The following is a 25597-nucleotide window of genomic DNA, read 5'->3' on the forward strand; positions in this document are numbered from 1 at the left end:
GTGGCTATTGACAAACTAATTCTAAAGTTTACATGGAGAGGCAAGATCCAGAATAGCCAACACAATATTAATGAACAATGTTGGAGGGCTAACACTACCCAACTTCAAGGCTTACTATAAAGCTACAGTAATCAAGCAGTGCAACACTCGTGAAAGAAGAGACAAATAGAGCAATGGAACAGCAATGGAAGCAGAAAGAGACTCACATAAATAACCCACAAGTGATCTCTGTCAAAGAAGCAAAGGCAATACAATGGAACAAAACAGTCTTTTCAACAAATGATGCTGGAACAACTGGACATCCGCATGCAAAAAATGAAAAATAAGGCAAAGACTGTATACCCTTCACAAAAGTTACTTCAAAATGGATCACGGACCTAAATGAAAAATGCAAAACTACAAAATTTCCTAGAAGATAACTAACATAGGAGAAAATGTAAAAGTCCCTGGATATGCTGATGACTTCTTAGATAAAACACCAAAGGCACAATCCATGAAAGAAACTGATAGCTGGATTCATTAAAATTAAAAATTTCTGCTCTGTGAAAGACAATGTTAAGAGAACAAGAAGACAAGCCAGGCTGGGAGAAAATATTTACAAAAGACACATCTGGTAAAGAACTGTTATCCAAAATATACAAAGAATTCTACAACTCAACAATAACAAACCACCCGATTGAAAAATAGGCCAAAGAACGTAATAGACACCTCAGCAAAGAAGATATACAGATGGCAGATAAGCATATGAGAAGATGCTCCATATCATATATCATCAGGGAAATACAAACTAAAATGAGATACCACTGTACACATATTAAAATGGCTAAAATCAGGATCAATGCTGGTGAAGATGTGGAGTAACACGAACCCTTATTCACTGCTGGTGGGAACGTAAAATGGTACAGCCGCTTCAGTGACAGTTTCGTGGTTTCTTATAAAACTAAATATACTCTTACCGCCAATCATGCTCCTTGGTATTGACCTAAAGGAGCTGAAAACATATGTCTACCCAAAAACCTGCACGTGGGTGTTTATAGCAGTTTTATTCACAATTGCCAAAACTTGGGAGCAACCACGATGTCCTTTCCAGGTGAATACACAAATAAACTACAGAAAATGGAATATTATTCAGCACTAAAAAGAAATAAGCTATCAAGCCATGAAATGATATGAAGGAAACTTAAATGCATATTACTAAGTGAAAGAAGCCAATCTGAGAAGGCTATATACTGTATGGTTTCAGTTATATGACATTGTGGAAAAGGCAAAACTATGGAGAGAATAAAAAGACGAGAGACTAAAATGCTACCATAGTGATGGATACATGTCATTATACATTTGTCCAAACTCACAAAATGTGCAACACCAAGAGTGAACCATAATGTAAACTATGGACTTTGGGTGGTTATGATGTGTCAGTGTAAGTTCATCAGTTGTAACAAATGGGCCTCCCTATTGAGGAATGTTGACAATGGGGAGGCTATCCGTGTGTGGGGACAGGTTTATATGGGAAATCTCTGTACCTTTCCCTCAATTTTGCTCTAAAAACTTAAATTAAAAAAAATCACGTACGTACCACAGCACCTGAACTAGTCGATATCCTGTTCTGAAAGGATTCTGCTTATCATGCACTTAGGTGTGATGATGACAATGTTAAAATGCAATTCAGGCTTCTAAACATTTACTCTCAAGTTTTATTCTTACCTTGTCATGGATTACCTACAAACAGTTCAAGGACCACACTTTGAGCAGCATTATGCTAAAGAATGTTTAAACTCAGACTTAAAAGAGGAATAAGAATGTGTAAATATCTAGAAACAAAGAGTACGTGGCCCTTTGAGAAACAGAAAAATCCAATATGGCTAAAGCATGAAAGGTAAATATAAGGGTGATAAGATATGACACTGGAAAAGCAAGCAGGAGACCTGAAAGCAAGATATGACACTGGAAAAGCAAGCAGGAGACCTGAAAGCTCTTTTATGAAGAATTTCAACTAATGGTCTCCAAATTTATTCATTACATACACATTGGTATGTATATTTACCTACTATCTTTATAATCGATTTACAATATCATTATGTTTGGTTATATATTACATATTCATATATACTTTATTATACAAACATATGTAAATCAAATAATATGATTTATAATGTGATATTGTTAAAATATTATCTGTATCACTAAAAATATAACATAAAGGGGTGAAAAGATTTTAAATGTACATCTTTTTTCTTTTGACTGCGTTGGGTCTTTGTTGCTGTGCGCAGGCTTTCTCTAGTTGCGGTGAATGGGAGCTACTCTTCGTTGCGGTGCGCGGGCTTCTCACTGCAGTGGCTTCTCTTGTTGTGGAGCACAGGCTCTAGGCGGGCAGGCTTCAGTAGTTGTGGTGCACAGGCTCAGTAGTTGTGGTGCACAGGCTCAGTAGTTGTGGCTCGTGGGCTCTAAAGGGCAGGCTCAGTAGCTGTGGAGCATGGGCTTAGTTGCTCCATGGCATGTGGGATCTTCCCGGACCAGGGATGAAACCCGTGTTCCCTGCATTGGCAGGTGGATTCTTAACCACTGTACCACCAGGGAAGTCCCTAAATATACATTTTAATTATTTATGATACAAATTTTTTTGTTTTCACAAAAATTGACTATAGTATTTTTTTTTTTTTTTTGGGTACGCGGGCCTCTCACTCTTGTGGCCTCTTCCGTTACAGAGCACAGGCTCCGGATGTGCAGGCTCAGCGGCCATGGCTCACGGGCCCAGCCGCTCCGCGGCATGTGGGATCTTCCCAGACCGGGGCAAGAACCCGTGTCTCCTGAATCGGCAGGCGGACTCTCAACCACTGCGCCACCAGGGAAGCCCGACTATAGTATTTTTAATGAAAGTATAATTTGAATATGCTTCACTTCTGAGGAACTTATTTTAACTCTTTGTGATATATAGAGATTTGAAGGTGTAGTTCTATGCATATTTGATTTTTAATGTCTGTAACAGCAGAAAGAGATGTCTCACAGGAAGAATTTAAAGTTTTTTAAATTTTCACTTAAAACTCCAAAGCAAGCATCAAAATTTTTTTCTAATTTATAAGAACAGATCTGATTTTGTGTATCTTGCCAACTGAACACCACATGATCACCTTTGCGTTTATATACTTATTTTTATATTCTCCTTAAATTCCCCCGACCTATCCATTTTGTATTAGTTAAACAACATAATAATTCATAAATCCATCTAACCATTCAAATTACACTATTGTGCAACATTTAGAAAGTGAACAAACTTTCCTCAAAACACCTCAAATACTAAATAATCATCTGATACATAGAACAAGGGAATAAATAACAAGTACATAGTGCTAGCTATTAAGTATACAGTGGGCCCTACGAATCTGTGGGTTCCACATCCACAGACTGAACCAACCCACATTGAAAATATTCAGGGGGGAAAAATGCTAGAAATTTCCAAAAAGCCAAACATATTTATATAGCACTCACACTGTATTAGGTACTATAAGCATTCTAGAGATAATTTAAGTATACAAGAGGATGTGCATAGATTATATACAAATACACCATTTTATACAAGAGACTTGAGCATCCACAAATTTTGGTATCCTCAGGGTCCTGGACCCAATCCCCGCTCCGTGAATATCAAGGGATGACTGTAAATGTCTTACTGTCTTTTAGATTAAAAGGTAAATACAAACAGAAGATCTAATATTTCCCTCCTGCATCCTAACATTATCTTGTGCATCACCCTGCCTTGGAGACCAGTTTAGACTCATTTAAAGGTAATAGGAAGTCATTAAAGCAGGGAAAGTGACAGAATCATTTTAATAAAATGCACTGGAAATGAGCAAAACTGAAGGCAGCGACACCAGTTTGAAGGGTATTGTAATCATCTATGTAAGAGATGATGGTGTCCCTGGACTTCCCTGGTGGTGCACTGGTTAAGAATCCACCTGCCAATGCAGGGAGCAAGGGTTCGATCCTTGGTCTGGGAAGATCCCACATGCCGCAGAGCAACTAAGCCCGTGCACCACAACTACTGAAGCCACACACCTAGAGCCTGTGCTCTGCAACAATAGAAGCCACCACAATGAGAAGCCCGGGCACCACAACGAAGAGTAGCCCCTGCTCACCACAAATAGAAAAAGTCCACACGCAGCAACAAAAAACCTAACGTAGCCAAAAATTAATTAATTAATTAAATTTATAAATAAATATATATATTATATTTATATATTATTTATTTATTTATTTTAAAAAAGAGATGATGGTGTCCTAGATTGGTGGGTTGGCACTGGAGCTACAATGACTGAATTTAAGTGAGGTTGTGAAGAAAGGGGAGGGGAGGGGAGGGGAGGGGAGGGGAGGCGAGGGGAGGGGAGGGGAGGGGAGGGGAGGGGAGGGGAGGGGAGGAAAGGAAAGGAAAGGAAAGGAAAGGAAAGGAAAGGAAAGGAAAGGAAAGGAAAGGAAGAAAGGAGGGAGGGAGGGAGGGAGGGAGGGAGGGAGGGAGGGAGGAAGGAAGGAAGGAAGGAAGGAAGGAAGGAAGGAAGGAAGGAAGGAAGAAGGAAGGAAGAGTCAAAAGCAATGTCCAGATTTCTGACTTGAGCAAGAATGTATTTTGATACCAACTACTGAAATCCACTAAGTTTCACAAGTTTACTTTTGAACATGCTGAGTTTAAGATGCTTCTAAGATATCTAAAAGTAGACATTTGAAAGTTGTTGGTTATACAGATATAGAGCTAATGATTTAAAATCATCAACGTAGGTATATACAGTAACCAAAGTCACCAGAGTGAAAGAAATTTCTAGAACAAATACACAGAACAAAAAGAGAATAGTCTAAGACAAAGAGCTGAGTAACATCAACACATAAAGAGTAAGTACAGGAAAGGAAGAACTACAAATAAAAACTGGGAAATACTGGCAAAGTGGCAGGAAGAAAATCAAGAGGGTAAGGTATCACCAAAGCCATTATCTATCATGTTATAAAAGAGCATTAGAATCATTTTAAAGGACCTCTTTTCACTTAAAAAGAAGTCCACTTATCTGCATCAACCACAGATTATTCAAGTAGAAACCACAACGCTGACAACTATAAACGAAAACCTAAAAATGTGGATATCCCTTAATATGTTTGTTTGCTTGATGTACAAGCTTAAAACAGCCTTTCAAAAAGTTTAACCTATTAACAATTTTAAAAATCCTTCCTATTAGGCCTGTCAATACACAAGTGATAATATCATACAAACTCAAAACAAGGAATAATTATTACTGAAAAACATAATCAGTGATTTATCCCCATTAGGTATTAGGTTTGTAAAGAACACTGTCATAATTGTGAATAACTGTGTTAACTGATCTTATTGCCAAATTTAGCTCTGTTTATTTTAAAAACAGGGGCTTCCCTGGTGGCGCAGTGGTTGAGAGTCCGCCTGCCGATGCAGGGCACACGGGTTCATGCCCCGGTCCGGGAAGATCCCACATGCCACGGAGAGGCTGGGCCCGTGAGCCATGGCCACTGAGCCTGCGCGTCCGGAGCCTGTGCTCCGCAATGGAAGAGGCCACAACAGTGAGAGGCCCGCATACCGCAAAAAAATAAAAAATAATAAATAAAAACAGAAAGTTTTTAACCTATTTTTGAGGGCTGGATATGTACAGCGCAAAATACCCAGAATAAAAGATTGTTTTATTAACTCCAAAAAGATTGTAACGTTCTATTCAGGAATGTTAACACAAATCTCTAACCAATACAATTCCAAAAAGAATCCCCCTCTGCCCTTAGCTACAAAGTATTAACCATAATGTGCAGAAAAGGAAAAAGAATAAACAGTATCATCAAAGATAAATACCACCATTTACCGAAATTTTCCCCTCTGGGAATTTTCATATTTTCTGTGGAAAGACTAGAAGGTGTTGTGTTGGGGGATAAAACTATCACGAGAACAAGATTGGCAGCATTATGAGATTACAGCTAAAGGAATTTCCCACTAAAATAGATATTTTAAACCTTAGCAATTAGAAGAAATACAAGACCCATGAGTAAAATCCTAGTTTTAGAATGGATACCAAATACTTAGAAGTATTAGGTAAGTTGGGGAATTACTAAATAACCAAGAAGTACATGACTGGTCTCCATATTTTTAATGTTTCACTACCTTATTCAATTCCACCACCACTGTCCCAAACAGTCCCTCACTCTGGGTAGGTCTTCTCTCTCTTCTCCCTTTACACACACACACACACACACACACACACACACACACACACACACACACACACACACACACACACACACACACACACACACACACACACACACACAGCAACAACTAAAGATCAAAATCATCTCTCAGACTCTTTATTAAAATTGTGATACATATTCACTGTGGGAAACAGATAACATGAATCAATATCTCCAGTAACTCCACCAACCCAGAGATAACGGCTGTTATATTCTACAATATATTAGTAGTTCATAACCTTTTTGTATTGCGGATCTCTTTGAAAATCTGATGAAAAATATAGCTCTTCTCCCAGATAACCATGATATTCTTTTATATAGAATTTTAGCAGCTCATCAATAGAGTTCAAGTTAAGAACACATATATATTATGATAGATGTTGTTTTATATCATACTCTTTGTAATATGCTTTCCCTCTCTCCATTTAACATAAATAGGTAATAATTTTCCTATAATTATTAATTCCTATAATTAACGGTTTTCTAAAGAATCAGTTTAATGCCTGTATTGTAACTTTATATTAATATGCTATAGCTTATAACCTATCTCACTGTTAGAAATTTAAGTTTTTCCAGTTAGGGGCTATCATACTTGTTCATTTCTGGTGTGTTAAGTATAATGAATTATCCTAAAGAAATCACTATAAACTTAACCAAGTAAACATTCCACTAAGAAAATTACACATTGGGGGAAAAAAAAAACCCAAAAATACATAACCACTGATCCATCCTTCTTAAACCTTGAGTTTCAGAAATTTCAAGACTCCCCCCTCCAAATAATTATCCAAAGTTATTTAAACATGTTTTAAAAAGGAGTTCAGTGAATATGTTAAGAGACGTTCTAGGTAAACAGGAGTTGATTCAATAAAATAGAGCTCAACTACAGTGACTGCTTAACAAACTCAATGCTTAAAAAGTACATCCTTGATATTTGTAAGAAAAAAATTAATATTTAATCCATAATTTACAAGAGCACACAAACTAGTCTTGTGGGTGGCTTGTACCCTCTAATGACTTTTTCAGTTTGTCTAGTCGTATATATATCATAAGTTATTTGGTTTGCTGAAAATATTTTCTAACATATAATGCCAAATTTCTATCCTTTAGCCCATTCCTCCTTTTTTCACCACCATTAATCAGCAGATACCCTTCTCCAAATAACATACATTCTCCAGTCTTTGCTACAACTTGCTGACAGATTAATGAAAGTAATGAACTGTTGATATACAATGTAACAAATTCCTCTAGATAAGGAATTGATAATTTCAGATCTAGATTTTGTGCTTGTTTTTATTTGGTGTGTGTTCAACTACGAGTTGCTATGAGTCCATGAATAATGACTAGAAACTTTAAAAAAAAATTGTTGTTGTTTGTTTTATAACAGTATTAAACATGGCTAAACCTTTGAGAGCTAAAAAGTAACAAACCATGTGCTTTAGGCTATGAAAATAAAAGAAGTAACAAGTATATGAACAGGTCACAAGTAAAATAATGGTCTAAAAAATGGGTGGGATGGGGAAGGGAGGGAGATCCAAGAGGGAGGGGATATATGTATACATATAGCTAACTAACTTCACTGTACAGCAGAAACTTATACAACATTGTAAAGCAATTATACTCCAATAAAAAAAGCTTAAAAATAAAAACATACATCATGTGAAATCAATTTTCTACCTAATTTAACACAATATGTAAATAAAGCTTTTGATGAGGATTTGTAAATTATTCCCCTAATGATTCTACCTAAAGAATGCAAATCTGAAAAGTGCCAATTATAATTTAAGGTTTATAATTTAATAAGGATTAAATATGTATGAATGATACAGCAAACTTGGTAAGTTACTGAAGTTTATTTTTATTCCCCAAACCAAAAACTGATGATAAAAACTCTTTTGGTTTGAAAATGTGGCCTGGAAATAGGCCAAATCAAAGCTATTTGATTGGCAATGCTTGCTAGCAAAAGAAAAAAGAGTCTTTCCAGTTTAAACTATTCATGTTAAGTAAAAATAACCAAGCACAAGTTTCATTATAGCTACATCAAAATTACTCAGAAATGAAAATAAAAGCAGCAGCAGTGGCAAACATATCAGACCTACTTAGTCAATTGTTGATTACCTTGGCCTTCTTATCTCTTTTAAAAGGTAAACACTGGGACTTCCCTGGTGCCACAGTGGTTAAGAATCCACCTGCCAATGCAGGGGACACGGGTTCGAGCCTGGGCCTAGGAAGATCCCACACGCCATGGAGCAGCTAAGCCCTTGCGCCACAACTACTGAAGCCCACGCACCTAGAGCCCACACTCTGCAACAAGAGAAGCCACCGCAATGAGAAGCCCACACACTGAAACGAAGACCCAACATGGCCAAAAATAAATAAATTTATTTATTTTTAAAAAAGTTAAACATTGAGTTTTATCTATATAACAACTTAGTATTAAAATTAGAGCTCTTCTTAATCAATGTTTTATTTTAGATGAATTATAATAACCACAACTTTTAACCAAATATTTTAAACTTTAACGTAAAAGTAGGGCAAGACAGAGGTTTTATATGTATAAATCTAGGTAGACTGTCTTGTGCAAGCATGCGAGTTCTGGAGTCAGGTTGCCCGAGTTAAAATCCAGACTCTTCTGTTCACTAGCTTCGTAAGCACAGTGAAATGATTCTACCTCTTTATCCCACTTCACTCACCTATAAAATAAGAGTAAATATTATACCTACAGTACCTACCTTACAAGATAACTTTGGGAATTGAATGAGATCTCTACGTAAAGCTTCTTGGACATTATAAGCACTTGATAAGATTTACCATTATTCCATTAATTATTAGCACAAGCATGACCACACCTTCTGCAACCTTCATGGCTTCAACAGGGAAAGAAGCTAATATCTCAGTCATCTCCGTTAAACAACTTATACTTAATTGTGATTTTCCTCCTATACATGTGTACACACACTCAAACACATTTTCTGATAAAAGCATTACTCCTTGTGTATAGCTGGTGCTATGGACTTGCTAGGGTCTGAATGTTTGTGTCCCCCCAAAAATTCTGTTGAAATCCTAACGTCCAATGTAAGGGTAATAGGAGGTGAGGCTTTGGGAGGTGCCTAGGTCACAAAGGTGGAGTCCTCATGAATGGAGTTAGTGCTCTTATAAAAGAAATCCCACAGAGCTCTCTAGCCCCTTCCACCATGTGAGGACACAGTGAGAAGCTGTTAGTCTGCAACTGGCAAGAGGGCTTTCACCAACCAGAACCTGACCCTGCTGGCTCTCTGATCTCTGACTTCCACGCTCCAGAATTGTGAGAAATAAATTTCTGTTGTCTGTGATATTTTGTTATAGTGGCCTGAATGAACTAAGATCAGAATGAATTGGATACTCCCAAAATTCATATGCTGAAAGCACTAACCCCGATGTGATGGTATATTTGGAAGCAGGGCATTTGGGAGGTAACTAGGTTTAGATGAGGTCATGAGGGTGGGGCCCTCATGACGGGATTAGTGCCTTTATCAAAAGAGACACCAGGGAAGCCACCCCTTCTCTCTCCACCATTTGAGGACAAAGTAAGAAGGCAGCTCTCTGCAAGTCAGGAAGAGAAGCCTCATCAGAACCAGACCATGCTGACACTGTGATCTTGGACTTTACAGCCTCCAGAACTGTAAGAAAATAAATTTCTGCTCTAGCCATCCTGTCTATAGTATTTTGTTATGGTATCCCAAAGCTGACTAATACAGATGGTATATCTGTATTTTCAGTGTTTAAATACACAAGGGAAAATGACACAGTTTTTCTTTTGCTAAGTTCATCAAACCCTTACAAATTCATGGTGTTTGCAGTATTCAAAGACTGCAGAGTATGTCAGAATAAGTCATGGTCAGAAAGACATTACACTCCTGCCTACGATGTAATTTCTTTTTAAGAGCACAATATTAAGGTTTCTTATTTTTCAAACAGCTGTTTGAAACAGTTCTAGTTAGTTAAGCCATGGTCAGGAAGACATTACACTTATGTCTACAATATGTTGTTAGTCATAACTTAAGGATTCTTACCTTTTGTATCTGCCTGAAACTGTTCTAGATGGCTCCTGTAAAGTAAAAATAAAAAATGACATATCAGTTTGGGTATGTGTATAAGCACACAATTCCGTATTCCATAAAACTACTGACAGAGAATACTGGAACAATTACCATTGTTTTTTTTAATAATTATTTTATAGATTTATTTATTTTTACTTATTTATCTTTGGCTGCATTGGGTCTTCGTTGCTGCTCGCGGGCTTCCTCTAGTTGCAGCAAGTGGGGGCTACTCTTTGTTGTGGTGTGCGGGCTTCTCATTGCGGTGGCTTCTCTTGTTGTGGAGCACGGGCTCTAGGCGCACGGGCTTAAATAGTTGTGGTATGCAGGCTCAGTAGTTGTGGCTCGCAGGCTCTATAGCGCAGGCTCAATAGCTGTGGCGCACAGGCTTAGGTGCTCTGCGGCATGTGGGATCTTCCCAGACCAGGGCTCAAACCCATGTCCCCCTCATTAGCAGGAGGATTCTTAACCACTGCGCCATCAGGGAAGTCCCTTTAAAACTATTTTTGAAACCACAGGAACTAGATTTAAATGTTTAATCACTGGTTATTTAGATAAAGCAGAAAGAAATACTAAGGTTATGTGTATGCAAAGTACATTTTATTGAATGTAGATAATAATGATTCCATATGGAACTTTTCCCCTTAAGTTTCACAAACAGTACTCCAACTAACATTTTATCAAGGTTTTCTTTCATAAAAGTCCCTAATCTTATTTTATATGAACTAAAACTTAAGGCACAGACCTTGAATGATATCTGTCTAAATATGCATTAGAAAAAATGCTAATAATGCCTTAAGTTCCAAAACATAACACCTCTCTCACTTTGGTTATAAATGAAATATTTCAAAACATGACATCAGCTTGATTATCCAGACTATCTCTTGCTGCAATGAAATAGGCAAAATTGCTAAATAAGAATAGCCCTTGTTGCATTTACTGATTTGTGGGTAACTGATATATTGATTGTAATGGTAGAAACAACCTGGCAATAAATAATATTTCTGAGGCTTAAAGTAGGCATTTTCCCCTAACATGATAAAACTTAAGACTAATACACATTTAGAGTAGAATTTTAATAAATACAGAAAGGTGAAATGGAGGATGTTGGAGGATGTTTTCAGCAACACTACACTATCGTGGCATTATACTAATGTTATACTTTGACCCAACTATAAATGACTTAAAGTCAGTTATCAGGTAAGTTTCCATTTATGTATACTAATAAGTTGTATAATATCTGTTTTCTACGTTTCTCACAGCTTTTTTTTTTTTAAACAACTAGTGACTTAAAACATATGTCAACTTTTACGGTATTTTCTCTACAGCTAGTTTGGTGCAACTGATCAAATGACAACTTGGACATACTTGATCAAATTATTCCATGCTCATGTCCAAGATGTATAAACAATAAGATTTAAGCCTATTTCTGTATAACTAATATTCAAGAGCTAAGATTCTAAAGCAGACCAACAACTCTTAAGCTTATTGTTTATTGGTTAGATGTGAATATGGTTTTTATTAGACAACACTTAAGCTTACTGTTTATTGGTCAGATTTGAATACAGTTTTATTAGATTATACATTTTGTAACTAAATGTTATTTCACAGTGACTCTACTAATCAAATTCTATTGCTTAGGGACTTCCCTGGTGGTGCAGTGGTTGGGAATCTGCCTGCCAATGCAGGGGACACAGGTTCAAGCCCTGGTCCAGGAAGATCCCACATGCCGCAGAGCAACTAAGGCCGTGTGTCACAACTACTGAGCCTGCACTCTACAGCCTGCGAGCCACAACTACTGAGCCCGTGTACCACAACTACTGAAGCCCGCACACCTAGAGCCCGTGCTCCACAACAAGAGAAGCCACCGCAATGAGAAGGCCGCACACCACAACTAAGAGTAGTCCCTGCTCACCACAACTAGAGAAAGCCTACGTGCAGCAACAGAGACTCAATGCAGCCAAATATAAATAAATAAATAATAAATTTATATATATATATATATAAAAAATTCCATTGCTTAACAATGGAATGTTCCCCAAATTGGATAGACAATATTAGCAGAGATTGGGAGGGGTGGTAGCCTGCTTCTCATGTGTATTCAAGACTCACATTTACAGATGGAATTTAACTATTCCCTGCCAAAAAGAGGAAACTGAAATGATAGAAAAAAAAAAAAACATCAGCCCCTATAGTGCAGTAAAAGAGTCCCTTATAACTTTAAGGAGGAAAATTCTTGTTGTTTCTATACATTAATACAAAATTCTACACAAATATCAACCTTAGATTTGTTAACTAGAAGCCTCTATATTTCTGTGACCACAAAGATTTCCAAGCAAAGAGTGATAACGTCATAATTACTATAACTGTGAAAGTTGAAAATTCCATTCTAAGTGTGTGGGGGGAGAAGAAATACCTTCAGTATCACTGAAATTGCTTGTAAAAAATATGAATGCTAAGACTATATTGGTCTTAAAAGTTTCAAAGACTATGTAATTAGACCTTCCAATAACCCTAAAGTTTATTATACAACTGATTTAAAATATACTTTTCCTGAAATAATCTTTCTTGTAATGGGTGGTTTATATTACAAAAGGGAGGGGGAAAGGCCTATGTAGAGCTTAGAAAATGTTGGCAAAGCACGAACTGTTTTATGTGAGTTTAAATAAAACATTCTGCTTCATTCAAGCTTAGAATGGTCAATAAGGAAATTCCACGAACATTGTCTTTACAGGTGCAGTGGCAGATCAGCACTTGTAAAGTATAAACGAATATAAAAGCATATGTGAAATAAGATCAGACAAATACAGGCCCAGTAGAATATAGTAAAATAATACTGAAGTTATTCAAATAAACTTGAATAACTTCAGTATAGCCCTTGGTAAACTATGGCATACCATGGTAACTGGCCCTCAGGACTAACTTTAAAATACCTATACTGGTATATATAATATACTAAGATACAATGTTGAAGATGAATGCAGAACAGAATATCTGTAATGTACAATTGAGAAAAATAACTTTAAAAATGAGAATAAAATAAGGACATTATCAAATTAACAAAGATTTTAAAAGGAAAAACTAAATAATAACCAATATTTGTAACTATAAATGAAGTATAACCTTTAAAAATTGTGAATCACTATATTGTATACCTGTAACTTGTATAGTATTGTATAGCAACTGTACTTCAATTAAAAAAAAAAAAAAAAAAAAGGAAAAGCTCATTATTCCCCTCCTTTCCTGAACGCCTTAGTCCTAAAGCCATTAGGTGGGGCAGAGCAAGGTGGGGAGGAAACAAGGTGGCCCCAACCAGGGTATCAGAATACCGGAACACTCCATGAAGAAGAGCTGCTTGGCAAAAAGAATCAGAGTCCAAGAAAACTGAGGCCAGCATCCATACAGCAGGGGGACTTAGCCTGGCATGAGAAATCAGAGCCTGAGCAGAATGAGGAGGGGTCTACAAAGCATGAAAGGGAAGTTAGGTTATCAGGCCTGAGGCAAGGTCAGAAAGGGAGTCCCAGGAAGGGATACTGAGAGCCCCAAGCATGGCGTGATGGTCATCCATTCATGAGGGGGGCCCAAAATGGGGATTTAGAGCCCCAGAAGGGTAAAGAAGATGTTCCCTCAAAAAAGGCAGCCTGGAGCTTCCCTGGTGGCATAGTGGTTGAGAGTCCGCCTGCCGGTGCAGGGGACACGGGTTCGTGCCCCGGTCTGGGAGGATCCCACATGCTGCGGAGCGGTGGGCCCGTGAGCCATGGCCGCTGGGCCTGTGCCGTCTGGAGCCTGTGCTCCGCAACGGGAGAGGCCACAGCAGTGAGAGGCCCGTGTACCGCAAAAAAAAAAAAAAAAAAAAAAGGCAGTCTGGCATGGAGAATTCACAGCCCTTGCAAGGTGTGGAGAGGATCTCTGTAGGGCATGACCAGGGCTGACGTGCCAGAGCCCAAATAGGATGAAGAGAGTGTCCACAGAGTGGCAGCCTGGCCTGGAGGTGTCAAAACCCAATCAGGTGATAAGGGGTCCCCATGACGGAGTAATCCAGCATGAGGTCTCAGTCTGAGCGGGAACAAAGGAAGACCCTAAGGAAGAGCAGCCTGTCACAGGATGGAGAAGCTAAGCAGGGTAAGGACGGAATCCACAGAGGGGGTGAACTGGTGTGAGGAGTCACAACTCAAGCAGGGTAAAGAGGGCAACCTGCAGCTTCACAAGGGATGCCCAAGCCTGAAGAAACTGAGGAGAGTGTTCATGCACAAGGTAAAGCCAACGTATGATGTCAGAACCCACTTGCGGTACGGAGGGCATACGTGTGGGGAAGGAGTGGCAATGGGAAATAGGTTACATATAGGGGAATTGACTAAATAAGAAAACACATTAAGAATAACGGGAAACAGGTTCCTCAGTGTCACAAAAGGGAGTTACAAATACTAGATTTAAGTCTTGTGATATTAGATTAGAATTGGCCATATTGGTATAAATTAGTTTCAGTATCTACATAGATAGATGTAGTTACCTAGGTAGGTAGGCAGGCAGCAGACAAACAGATATGTATACGTATGCATGTACATAGAGACACACACAGTAGGTCTGTACATAGAGAGGGACTACAAATGGTGACATCTCAATAACATGAACATAACTACAGCCCAGATCTTGGCTTCACAATATCATTTACCAGTAAAAGGAATCAGGGCTCCTTAGAGAAATAGCTGCTAGCTTCCAAGACTGGAGTAAGAAGCTAAAGATGAGTCTGCATTATCTTATTATGCCAGAAAACAAAGAAGTATTCCAAGAATGATGGAGATGTAGCAAAGGATACAAAAGGTTACAGGGGCTCTCACTGGCCAAATTTGGGATAAAGTGACTATTAAAATAAATAATGATGTGCTGTGGTAGGCAGAATAATGACCCTCAAAAGATGTTCACATTCTAATCTCTGTAACCTTCAAATATATTAGGCTACATGGCAAAGGGAAATTAAGGTTGCTAAATCAACGCCACTAAACAGAGAGATTATACTGGGTTATCTGATGGGCCCAATGTAATCACAAGGGTCACTGAAAGTGGAAGAAAGAGGCAGAAGAAGGTCAGAGGGAGATATGGCAAAGAATAAAGGTCACAATGCTGACTTTGAAGGAGGAAGAGGGACAAGGAATACAGGTAGCCGCTAGGAGCTGGAAAAGGCAAGGAAACTGATTCTCCCCTACAGCCTCCAGAAAGGAATGCAGCCCTGATTTTAGCCTTTGATTTCAGTCCATGATTTTATTAGTCCAGTGAGACTTCCAACTTACAGAAGTGTAAGTTGATAATTTTGTGTCATTTTAAGATACCAAATTTGTGGTAATTTGTTATAGTAGCAATAGAAAACTAATACTGATGGTAAGTAAAACCCATCAGATAAAATAGGTAATAGTGAGTTGATACAGATATACAGATATAAATAGATGATAGATAAATGGACAGAGATAAATAGAAAGTTTGATGGAGATTAAGGTATCTACATGGTTCAAAGCACTTATCCACAAAATACTTATTAAGAAGGGGCAGTGAAGCCTGGCAAATACCACCTTCATCACACGACCAAAGTGATCATCATCAGCAATGGAACAAACTAAAATCATGTGTCACCTGATAGGATACACAATGAGAAAAACATAGCACCAATTTTGTGATATTCCTGACAAAGACATATAACCTGAATCTAATTATAAGTAAATATTAGATAACCCAAACTGAAGGTCACATCACAAAATAAATGACCTATAATCTTAAGAAGTGTTAAGATTAAGAAAGTTAAGGAAAGACTGTATCAGACTGAAGAAGAGATATAGTGACTAAATAGAACAGGTGATTCTGAATTAGACCCTCTTGCTATAATTTAAGACATGACTGGGACAACTGGCAAAACTTGATGATGGCTGAATATGTTAGATGGTAAAAGAATGTGTCAATTTTAATTTCCTATTTTTAAGAGGTGCGTTGTGGTTATGTAGGAGATCTTGTTTGTAGAAAACACACAGTGTAGTATTGGGGGTAATAGGGCATCAAGTTAGCAACTTACTCTCAAACATTTTAAGGGAAAAAAATTCTCTGTACAGTACTTGCAACTTTTCAGTAAACTTGAGATTGTTTTAAAAGGCAAATCAATAAATAATCAAAGAAAGGAGAAAAATAAAACTCATAAATGTCCTCTCACAAAATGCCATTATTTACATAAACTGATAAACTTTTCTTCATAAGTAATTTAGGCAATATGTATCAGAAATTTTTAAAATCTTTAAAATGCATTATGGGGAATTCCCTGGCGGTCCAGTGGTTAGGACTCTGTGCTTTCACTGCAGGGGGCACAGGTTCGATCCCTGGGGGAACTAAGATCCCTCAAGCTGCAAGATGCGGCCAAAAAATAAATAAATAAAACATTTAAAAATGCTTTATGGCTTTTGGCCCAATAAGTTCATCTCTGGTAATCTGGCCAAAGAAAATAATTCAAAACACAAAAAGCTTATTTAATCTCCACAGATGTTAATTCCAGTATGACTTATAATAGTAAAAACGTTTAACCACTGAGGATTTGTATTAATGGGAAATTTGTGTCACCTATTGCACACATTAAAGAAGAAAATTCTATGCTACTGAAAATAATACACAAAGAGTTTTGAATAACATGAAAAAAAATGTTCATGCTATAACACCTACAAAGAGAATTTTGGCAATACCATCAAAATTACAAATGCACATTCCTTTTCACCCAGAAATTCTAGTGCTAGGGTTTTATCCTACTGATTTACACACACATATGCAAAAGAACATATATTAAAAGGTTTTCACCACCACATTGTTTGTAAAAGCAAAAAATTATATATAACCTAAATGACCATCAACAGAAATTAGTTAGAAAAATTATGATACATATACAAAATAGAATATTCTGTGTTTACAAAAAAATAATAGGGAAGCTCTTTATGTACTCCACAATATTAAATGAAACGAACAGGATGCAAAACAGTGTGCTAAAAATTAGTGAATACATATATAGACATATATATACACACATATAGACATAAATTTGTTTATGGACTACCTCAAGAAGGATCTAGAAGGATGTGCAAGAAAAGAAAGCACTAGTTGCCTCCAAAGAAGGTAACCAGGTAGCTGAGGAAGACTTTTTACCTACACCTTCTTATGCTTTTTCCATTTTTTAGCATGTGATTGTATGCTTCTTTTAAAATTAGTTAAGCCTAAAGTTTAAAATTTAATAAACAGTTCATAAAATACATAAGGAGACCAAACTAGGTAATTTCCCGTCTTTTACATTTTCATTTTTTTCAAATTTTCTAATTGATCATGTATTATTTAATCAGAGAATTAATATATTACTTTAAAAACTGGCATATTATCTAGGGAAAAAACATGGTTAAAAATGTGTAAAATCATAGCTAAAAATATAAGAAAAAAATATAAAGTCTCATTTTTTATTACCACTACTCCATATTATTTGAAAAATGCCAAACAGAAACTTAAAACACTCTAACCTTTCACAGAGTTTACTGTTATGCCAAATTCATGTTCCCATTTCATTCTTCATTTAAAAAAATTTGTTTAACTGATTCACATACATAATGCTAAGAAACAAAATCTCTCTGTCCTATTCAAGAAAAGCCTTAAAACAACCAATGATGCCAATATTTTCTCTCTCTTTTTGTTGTTTTTGAAGTTGGAGTTATAAATAAAATCTATATCTTATCTGAGTAATAGAATATGTGAGTTTAGGTAGTAACTCAGAGAGGTCAACTATGTAGACAGAAAAGTTCCTGTTCCCATTCCAACTTCAATGTGGCAATTTGGGATCCACTGGAGAGTTTTTGCCTCACTTTCATCCTAAGCACATAGCCTGGAATATACATACTGAAAACCAAGATCATCAGTGAGTTACATCCTAATTGCTAATGAAACAAACAAATAAACAAAAATGAGAGAAATGAAGGGCAGACCTAGGAAGAGACTAGAAAAGCTACAGGAAAGAAGATAAACTGGATAAGGCAGAAAGCTCCTCAGAGAGCCCAGATCAGCAGAGACTGCTACATATCTGGGTATAAACTTGGAAATAAACTAAACACTAGGCTCCTCAGCTTTGACTGGGTAAGGAACAGAAAGAAATCAGCCCTCTTTCCAAAAGCTGCTGCCTGATGTTAAGTGACATGACCAAGAACTAAAACCAGTTCTAGACTCAATCAAAATGCTATATTGTCTCTATCCCAATAAATTAAGCCTATGTCTTCTCCTGGAATAGGCACAGATTTAATTTCAACTTTGCTGTAATACACAAAAACAAAGGATACAAAGATACTTTAGATTATGAACAGTCACAGAGGTGCTGAGAGAAGCACTGCTGCTTAGCTTACACTATGTTATAATAGGGTATTCTAGCAGTAGCAACTGCAGTACAGGGGCACAGACAAACCCACATTACCATTCTTCGCATCAATGTATCTGCCTCAAAGAGCAGAGGAAAAAGAAGTTTTGCGTTCACATCCAAACCATTTCAAAATATTTTGCCTCTCTCTGCCAAATGCCTTCTATCATAACCTTGCAAATTAATAGACAAGTTTACATTTCATTTTTTTCATCAGTAAAACAGGGAGATATGTGTACTGCTCGGTATCATAATAAAATGCACTTAAAAAGTCAAAGCTGGAACTCTGAAAAGACAACACAGTAGCTTACAATCTCAAAATGTCATCAAATTAATTTAAGCTTAGATTTATCAAGATAATTCCCAAAGTACAGTTTATATGGAATGATTCTGAAGAGTGATTTGCTTTAAACTCAGGCACCCCAATGCCAACAACTCCCAATTTTCTGTGCTACAAGAAGCCAAGATAACAGCTAATTGGAAACTGACTTAAATTTTGTTTTAAAAAGTATTTTATAATTACACAGAAATATGGGTGTTTCTGGCAATTCACAATACTACATGTTGTGTTTTATTATTATGTTGAAACATTTGGCTTGGTAGACACTTGTTATTCAACTCTTTATTTGCTACATAATTCTAATGCAGATATCAGCCTGGAACAGTACTCTCCACTCACTTAAAACTCACTAATCCTTACTTTTTTAAGAGCAAAAGGGTAATTATTTTTCCTGCTGATTTTTACAACAGATACTGTTTAAACCTGCTTAGTCAGTAAATATTCACTGATCAGGAACTAAGGACCAAATACTGCTTACGTCAAAAAGTATTTAGATATAAGGAAAACCACTGGTTAAATCCATTTAAAGTACTTAAATGGAGTTGATGCAACCAAAATGAAACAGGAAAAATTATTAACAGTAACTTAAAAATTGTTAAAATAGCTAGTGACATTCTAGAATTTTTAAATACTCACTTGTAACAGATAGGAACTTCCTGGATCTAATAAGCTTACAGCCTCATTTTGCATCGTGTTCTGTTGTGTAATTGCATCTTCTCGTTTCCGCTCTTTCTGCCCAGCTTCATCATCTTCATATTCATCTAAGCACTGAAAGAAAGAATAGTTTCCATTTTACTTCTATATAATATTAATAAAATGTTTTGATAGTACGTGACGATACATTTGATAGCATTAAGAAATACTAAGCATTCAGAAACTACACAATAAAAGTGTTCCTTTCAACAACTGGTACATTTAATTCCTATAAACTAAATTATCTGCTTAAAATCCAAACCTCCACATTCACACCCTTGTCAACATCTTTCTAGGCTCTAGGCTCTAACTACCAGTGACAAGGTTTGCTTAAAGGTAGGGTTCACTCTTCCTTCATCATTCAATCTTCAAGTAAATGGACTACCTTAAAGCACTTTTTGGAAGGTAACAAAAGACACACCACACAGACATGGAATGTAGAGTCTAATGGGAAGGGGTGTGTGTCTGTGTGTACATGTGCAGATAACTTAATAATAAAAGCCACTGAAGGTAGGGTGTGTGTGTGTGTGTGTGTGTGTGTGTGTGTGTGTGTGTGTGTGTGTGTGTGTGTGTGTGTGTGTACGTGCGCACATAACTTAATGTTAAAGGCCATTTTCTACCTTAGTAGCCTATAAGTATCTTCACCTAGGGAGTAAGTCTTCTACAAACACTCTGTAGAAGAATTTACAATTTAAAAAATGCGTTTAATTTGGAATTGCAGATATTAAAAAAAGAAGAATCTCAGATGATGGGAAGAACATATGGAAAAGCTTACATGAAAGGGTGCTGTTTAAAAAACCGAATCACCACCTGTGTTATCTACCCAGACTTTTTACATTAATAAAAAAAAAACAAAACCAACAACCCATAAACAGAAACTAAACTCTATCCATTACACCCACTGTGAAATAGGTCATCTGTTCCTTGTAACTGAACACATTCTTAACCAATACACTGCCTGTGTGTGTTTTGTAAGAGACAAAAAATAAATAATATCTCTGCAGGCACTTTGTAAACACTAAGACACTGACCAAAGCACAGAATAGCAGGAAAGACAACAGTATTTACAAATTGTGCAAAGAGAAAAGAAAGGCTGAAGCCACTGTGCAAACCAAGAAGGATCCCTGGAGCATCTGAAATAGGAGAACACAGAAAATAAGCAGCACATTCAAAGACACAAGGTCCATAGCGGGGAGTATGGAAGAAAGCATCTGTTTGACATGGAGTCTTAAATCAGGATGATGTGGAGGGAAAGCTGGGGGACAGAATGGAAGGGATGAATTAAAGAAACAAGTAGGCTGAGATTCCAGAGAATGTTTAGGGTCTCTCCTGTAATGCAACTAACTATGTGTACAGGTGTCACCTGGCCCTCTTCTCACCCTGTGGGAACTGGGGCTTAGGTAACTGGTACAAGAAAAATGATAACACTGTGGCTACTGCTATTGCTGTGAGGAACAAACTGTTCTTGACTCCCAGGAGACTAGTGTCTTCTGCCAGGATCCATGAAACCAGAGCAGGCTAACTCGTTAGCTTGTAAGCAGGGTAAGATCTCAGATCCTTCAAAGTCCTTGACAGAGGTGAGTATTGGAAAGGCATATGCTCTGATCACAAAGAAATACAGATAATAAATAGCCTAAGAAGTCTAGACTTTTCATTACGTAACACTGAAACATGTTACAGTGCTACAATTCCCTGGAATATAAGTAAAACATGATCAAAACTGATTTGGGGAAAGGAACCTGTATACAGCAATTCAGAGTTCTGATTAACAGGGACCAAAAGTGGAGACTAAACAACAAAGTAGGCAATGGGATCCTATGAAAAATGATATATCTGGGAATTCCCTGGCAGTCCAGTGGTTAGGACTCAGCACTTTCGCTGCCGGGGCCTGGGTTTGATCCTTGGTCGGGGAACTAAGATCCCTCAAGCCTCTCAGCATGCCCCCCCCCCCCAAAAAAAGATGTATCTTAGGTGGAAACAGAATCAATAAAAGGAATCTAGTAAAGGGTACCAAAGTTTAAGAAATTAGTCCTGATTAGAAAACGAATCTCTCTTAGGACTTTTAAAAAGACTTTCTCAAACCAATAGACAGTATCATGTTTTATGCCAAAATATCAACAAAATTTAAATGCAAAGCCAGACTTAAGACACTGATGTCCACTATCAACAGGGTGGTTACCATCACTCTGGAAGTACTATTTGGTAAAACTAGGGAAGAAGAATAAGAGATTTCAGCATCAGAAAGGCAAATTTTCATCATTTCAAATGATACAAATTTGTCAAAAATATTTTAGAATTACTACAGTTCCTTAAGATGGTTTTTCATTAAGCACACAGAAATAAATAGCTTCTCAGAGTAACATCAATAGCTAGTTAGATTATATAATTTTAAGAGTAACCATAAAAATAAACTAAAAAAACTTTATGAAAAAACTATAAAACTTTACTGAGTGGTATAAATTAAGATCTCTTCTTAAGAAAAAAAAACTAATACTGAAGGTGTCAATATCTGTAAATCAATTCATAAGTTGAATTTATTTGGAAAGTAAGGGTGGATCATCTGGATGCATAATTACATAAAACACCCAGAAAAATTACTTCTTAAAGAGAGTTATGACAGAACACTCACTCTAACTAACATTAAAATGTATAAAACCACAACACCGAAAACTATGTGATAAAGATACTAGAACGGAAAAGAGAGTGGAGTACAGAAATTCTTCAATACATAGTACTGAGACAAGAGTCAGCAAGACTCTAAGACCTAGGAAGAATAAAAAGTGGTCTCATCTAGCCTTCTACTCTGTGAAAGCAATCATTCTCTGGTACCTGGGCTGTAAAAATCCCTGACCGTAGGATCAAATGTCAGTAGCATGAATTCTTAAATCATAGAGTAATATAGACTCACCAGCATTAAAAGAAAGCAGAAAAAATAAACTTCAGTAAATGTTTGCTAAATGAACCAAGATGAGACAAATTAGGGAAATGGACTGTTGCATACCAAGTTAAAATTCTGAATGTTCTTTTTCTTGGCAACACTCTTACACCCACTGACCTGGGAACCTATTTATCACACATACTATCTCTGTGGAGAGTGTGTACATCTTACTTTCCAGGAAGCTTTTAGAATAGGAATTACTTGATGAATCACAATTTCCCTCCAAAGTTCTTCTAGAAACCAGTATAGTTCTTTTAGCAACAAGCATCTTACAAATTCCTTAAACTATCTTACTTAACGGGGGATAACTACACCTGGAGGAACCATTTGGTAGAAATGGTGAGAAATAAGAAAAGACTGAAAGCAAAAAGGAACTGAGTTAATTGACAAAGGTGGGTAAAGACATCTCCTATTCTACTTCTTGTAAAGATTAATAATTTTCTAAGCACAGAAGCTGGCTGGTATCCTCAAGGGAGAGAGAGAGTTGGTCTTTAAATAAGTACTAGCAAAAATAAAACCAAAAAGAACCCTAAATATTTTTTAAAGCTTCTTTCTATGAATTATAAGCTTTTTATCTGGGAGGGGAAAAGATGAGAAGAAAATAGCTACTGATTTTATAGTATACTTACAACAGTAATGTGGGACTGAATCTCCTACCTCTCTTCTCAGCTCTCATTTATAGATAAATGTAATAAACATGTAAAAGTTATTCTCTCCTTTCACACAGATTAGAGAGGAAGTTGCATGGGAACTGAGTTAACAATTATTTGAAACAAACCAAAAAGTCAGATTTTATGAAATGATAATAATAAGCATCACTAATTCTCATCAAGCTCTTTGCTCTTCCCAAAGGTACATTTAGAGTGTTAATATTTTAGCAAATAAAACCTCAGAACAAAAAAGGAAATGTATGATTTTCATTGCTAATAACAAAGTATCAACACTGGAAAAAAAAAAGAAGCTACTTTGAATAATTTTTTATAACATGTAAGATTATTGCTCAGATCTGACAAAGTAACCAAATAAAAAGAAAATGGATTTTTTGTTAAGTCCTATTAGTTAGGATTCAAAAAACTGTACTTCATAGGAGCACAACAGAAAGTTCAGAAATAGATCTAAATAGACAAATTGTGTTTACAATGAAGTAGAAACTCTTACTGGTGGGAAAGAATGGGCTTTTTTTAAAACACATGGTTTGGGGATAACTGGATAACTATGTATTTTTTAATGTGAAATTGGATTTATTCCACATACTAGGATAAATTCCAGTACATCATTAAAAATGAGCAAGGGCTTCCCTGGTGGCGCAGTGGTTGAGAATCCGCCTGACGATGCAGGGGACACGGGTTCGTGCCTGGTCCGGGAAGATCTCACATGCCGCGGAGCGGCTGGGCCCCTGAGCCCAGCGGCCATGCTGGGCCTGTGCGTCCGGAGCCTGTGCTCCTCAACAGGAGAGTCCACAACAGTGAGAGGCCCGCGTACCACAAAAAAAAAAAAAAAAAGAGCAAAAATTTGAACACTCTGCCGAAGAAAATATAGGGGTGACAAATAAATACATGAAAAAAAGGCTCAATATCAGTACTTATTAGGGAAATGCAAATGAAAACCACAATGGGCTATCACTACATACCTACTGGAATAATAAAATTAAATATCGACTAAAATTAAAGTGTTAATGAGGATTTGAAACAACCGAATGTCTCCTATATTGCTGGTAGGAACTAACAGTGGCGTAGTCATACAGGGAAACGCTTGGCAGTTTCTTATAAATTTAAATATATGCTTACCATATGACCCAACAATTCTACTCCTAGTTAGTTACGAAGAGAAATGAAAACATATTCACTCAAACCTTACACAAAAACTTGAACAAAAAAAAATAAGGGCTTCCCTGGTGGTGCAGTGGTTGAGAGTCCGCCTGCCGATGCAGGGGACACGGGTTCGTGCCCCGGTCTGGGAAGATCCCACATGCCACGGAGCGGCTAGGCCTGTGAGCCACGGCCACTGAGCCTGCGCGTCCAGAGCCTGTGCTCCGCAACGGGAGAGGCCACAGCAGTGAGAGGCCCGCGTACCGCAAAAAAGAAATAAAATAAAAAATAAAATAAAATAAAAATCAGTTTTCATAATAGCCAAAATCTGGAAATAGTCCAAATGCACATCAACTGGTGAACAGATAACCAAGAGTAGTACAGCCATGCAACAGAATATACTCAGTAACAAAAGAATTATGCTAAGACACCAGGAAATGAAGACTATATGCTGTGTGATTCAATTTCTGTAAAATTCTAGAGAAAGCAAAGTCATAGTAACAGAAAGCAGATCAGTGGTTGTCAGAAGCTGTGCCTGAGGGGAGCAGGCTGACTAGAAAGGGGCAGAATGAATGACGGAAGTGTTCTACATCCTGATTCTCATGGTGGTTTGCCCAGTTGTGCATATTTGTCAAAATTCATCAAATCACACTCTTAAGACAGTAGTATATTATTATATGTAAAAGACACCTTAATAAATATGACTTAACAAAAAGAAATATCATGGAGGTACTGAACAAATGAGTTTAAAAAAAAACTGAACCTAAATCTGATTAAGACTCTAGATCCAACTACCAACTAAAGGAAATAGAGGGAATAGAACAGTATATTAGACAACACCATGGAGAAGCAATCATGAAAATCCAGATTGTGGGATATAGAAGACCACAGAGCAAACAGTCATCTGGGGCTACATAAGGTTTGTTGCTTTAAAAAAAAAAAAACACTTTAAAAACCATTCTCAGCTCTCCATCATATAGAAATAAGCCTCTGCTGATCCCTGTTATAACTATAAAATACAAATGGCCAGTTCTTACAACTAATAAGTTGTAAGAAAGGGAGAGAGAGGGAAAAGGAGAAGAGAGCCACAAA

At 37.0% G+C, this 25597-nt stretch overlaps 1 protein-coding gene across 2 annotated transcripts in view; it reads right to left on the reverse strand.

The window, feature by feature from the left end:
• PAWR (pro-apoptotic WT1 regulator) overlaps window positions 1-25597 on the reverse strand; it is a 102069-nt gene that overhangs the window by 12636 nt on the left and 63836 nt on the right. For both annotated transcript variants that reach the window (XM_060025302.1, XM_060025301.1), the window contains 2 exons: window positions 19703-19834; window positions 10293-10327 (listed from right to left, as the gene is read on the reverse strand). In XM_060025302.1, the coding sequence (XP_059881285.1) occupies window positions 10293-10327; window positions 19703-19834 (167 nt within the window). The remainder of the gene's footprint in view (window positions 1-10292; window positions 10328-19702; window positions 19835-25597) is intronic.

This window comes from Delphinus delphis, chromosome 11 (assembly GCF_949987515.2).
Source record: "Delphinus delphis chromosome 11, mDelDel1.2, whole genome shotgun sequence".
NCBI lineage: Eukaryota > Metazoa > Chordata > Mammalia > Artiodactyla > Delphinidae > Delphinus > Delphinus delphis.